Source organism: Geospiza fortis, unplaced genomic scaffold, assembly GCF_000277835.1.
Source record: "Geospiza fortis unplaced genomic scaffold, GeoFor_1.0 C13589536, whole genome shotgun sequence".
NCBI classification, from domain to species: domain Eukaryota; kingdom Metazoa; phylum Chordata; class Aves; order Passeriformes; family Thraupidae; genus Geospiza; species Geospiza fortis.
This window is the reverse complement of record NW_005059356.1, coordinates 1-1589: the sequence shown is the minus strand read 5'-3', so window position 1 is coordinate 1589 and position 1589 is coordinate 1. Positions and strand designations below refer to the sequence as shown.

Genomic DNA, 1589 nt, shown 5'->3' with positions numbered 1-1589 from the left:
TGTGTCAGGCTTAGGCAACCATAAAAGCTTTATTTCTTTAAAAATCCTTTTATATTTCAGGTCATCTGATGAATCCCAAGTTACGTTTGATGTGGATTGTTTTACAAAAGCTCTGGACAGAATTTTAGGTGAGATTGCTTCTTTATTTGAAACAAATGCCAGCAGTGATTTCTTTGCTGTTTTACTGACACAAAATCATGTCCAGGGGCAGACTCAGAGGAGCTGGATTCTGATGATCTGGATGAAGAGGAGGAGTTTGGTTTCTCAGATGAGGATGATGAAGAGCTGGATGCTGGGAATGAAGGGCAGGAGCAGAAGGTGTCTGCTGAGGAGCTCGTGGGCAGTCTCAAGGCGTACATGAAGGAGATGGACCGTGAGCTGGCCCAGACCAACGTTGGGAAAAGTTTCAGCAGCCACAAGAGAGGGGTGAGTGTGCCTTGAGCTCTGATTTGCAGCAGTAATTTCCAAGCAGGAAATGTGCTGCAAGGGGCCGTTCTGAGTAATGTGATCAGGACCTTCCCACGTGCAAGCAAATGTGCTGGACCTGCACCATCATACCTTTTTTCCAAACTAAAGTTTACCTAAGCTTGGAATTTGCCCATCCTTTCCAAGGCTTAGTTCCATTTCCCTGTTGTTAGTAGTAGGGCAAGCAGCTGCAGCTTCACTTGTGAGTTCCTGTAGTAGTTTTCTCCCATAGGAAGCTGAGGCAGGACTCAGCAACACTTTGTGTCCTTCTCTTGGAACCTGATCTGGGTAATGGACAGTGGTGATTTTTAGCTGGCACGAGCATTTGGTGTCTGAATTCCTGTCTGTCAAGACTCAGGAGTGTACTGGACTTTGTTGGCTGCACAATTGTTGTTTCTTTTCTCCTGTGGTTTGCCTTTTTTTTCCCCCTTAAATCTGCTCATGCAATTTGATAAACCTTTCTCTTTGTACTCCCTGCAGGCAAGTTCTGTTGGAGCAGCCCCATGTGAGAGTGCTGGCCCTGATTCTGGAGCTGAGGCTGCTGAGCTGGCAGCCCTGGATGTGGACATGAACCTGGTGGCAAACCTGCTCGAGTCCTACAGTGCCCAGGCTGGCCTGGCAGGACCCACCTCGAACATTTTACAGAGCCTGGGGGTGAATTTACCTGAGAGCACAGAGCTCACTGGCAGCTGAGCAAGGCAGGGAGAGCCTTTGGACAGGACATGGCTGGTGGGGAGATGAAGCACAGACACACGAGCAGGATGTGGAAGAAGAGGCCAAAGGTTTTAATTTAGAGCATTCTGTTCATTTTGTGTCACTTCATCAGAGTGAACTTACCTGCAAAAGCTTCTGTTTGCACACTGTCTTGGGTGGAAATGAGATTTTCTTAGTGGTGACACATTTTCAGAAAACTGAAAAATGATGTTGAATGAATGACTCAAATGAGGTTTTCTTTTATTACAGCACCTCTCTTCCATTTCCCAATCAGTGATCCAATTGGCCACATTTCTAAAACGTGCTCTTACCCATTGCTGAGTGGGTTCAGTATCTGGGGAGCAGTTCTTGTTCTGAAAATGCTGCTGCCTTCAGGGAGAGGTGGGGAAACACCACATTGCAGGAAGAGT

At 46.8% G+C, this 1589-nt stretch overlaps 1 protein-coding gene across 1 annotated transcript; it reads left to right on the top strand.

Moving 5' to 3' along the window:
• Positions 1–205: 205 nt before the first annotated feature.
• On the top strand, positions 206–1580 carry LOC115949418 (protein ecdysoneless homolog; the record flags this gene model as incomplete). Its single annotated transcript, XM_031065932.1, has 2 exons — positions 206–426; positions 946–1580. Coding segments are annotated over 2 exons (434 nt in total), but the record flags the coding sequence as incomplete, so codon positions are not given.
• Positions 1581–1589: the final 9 nt, after the last annotated feature.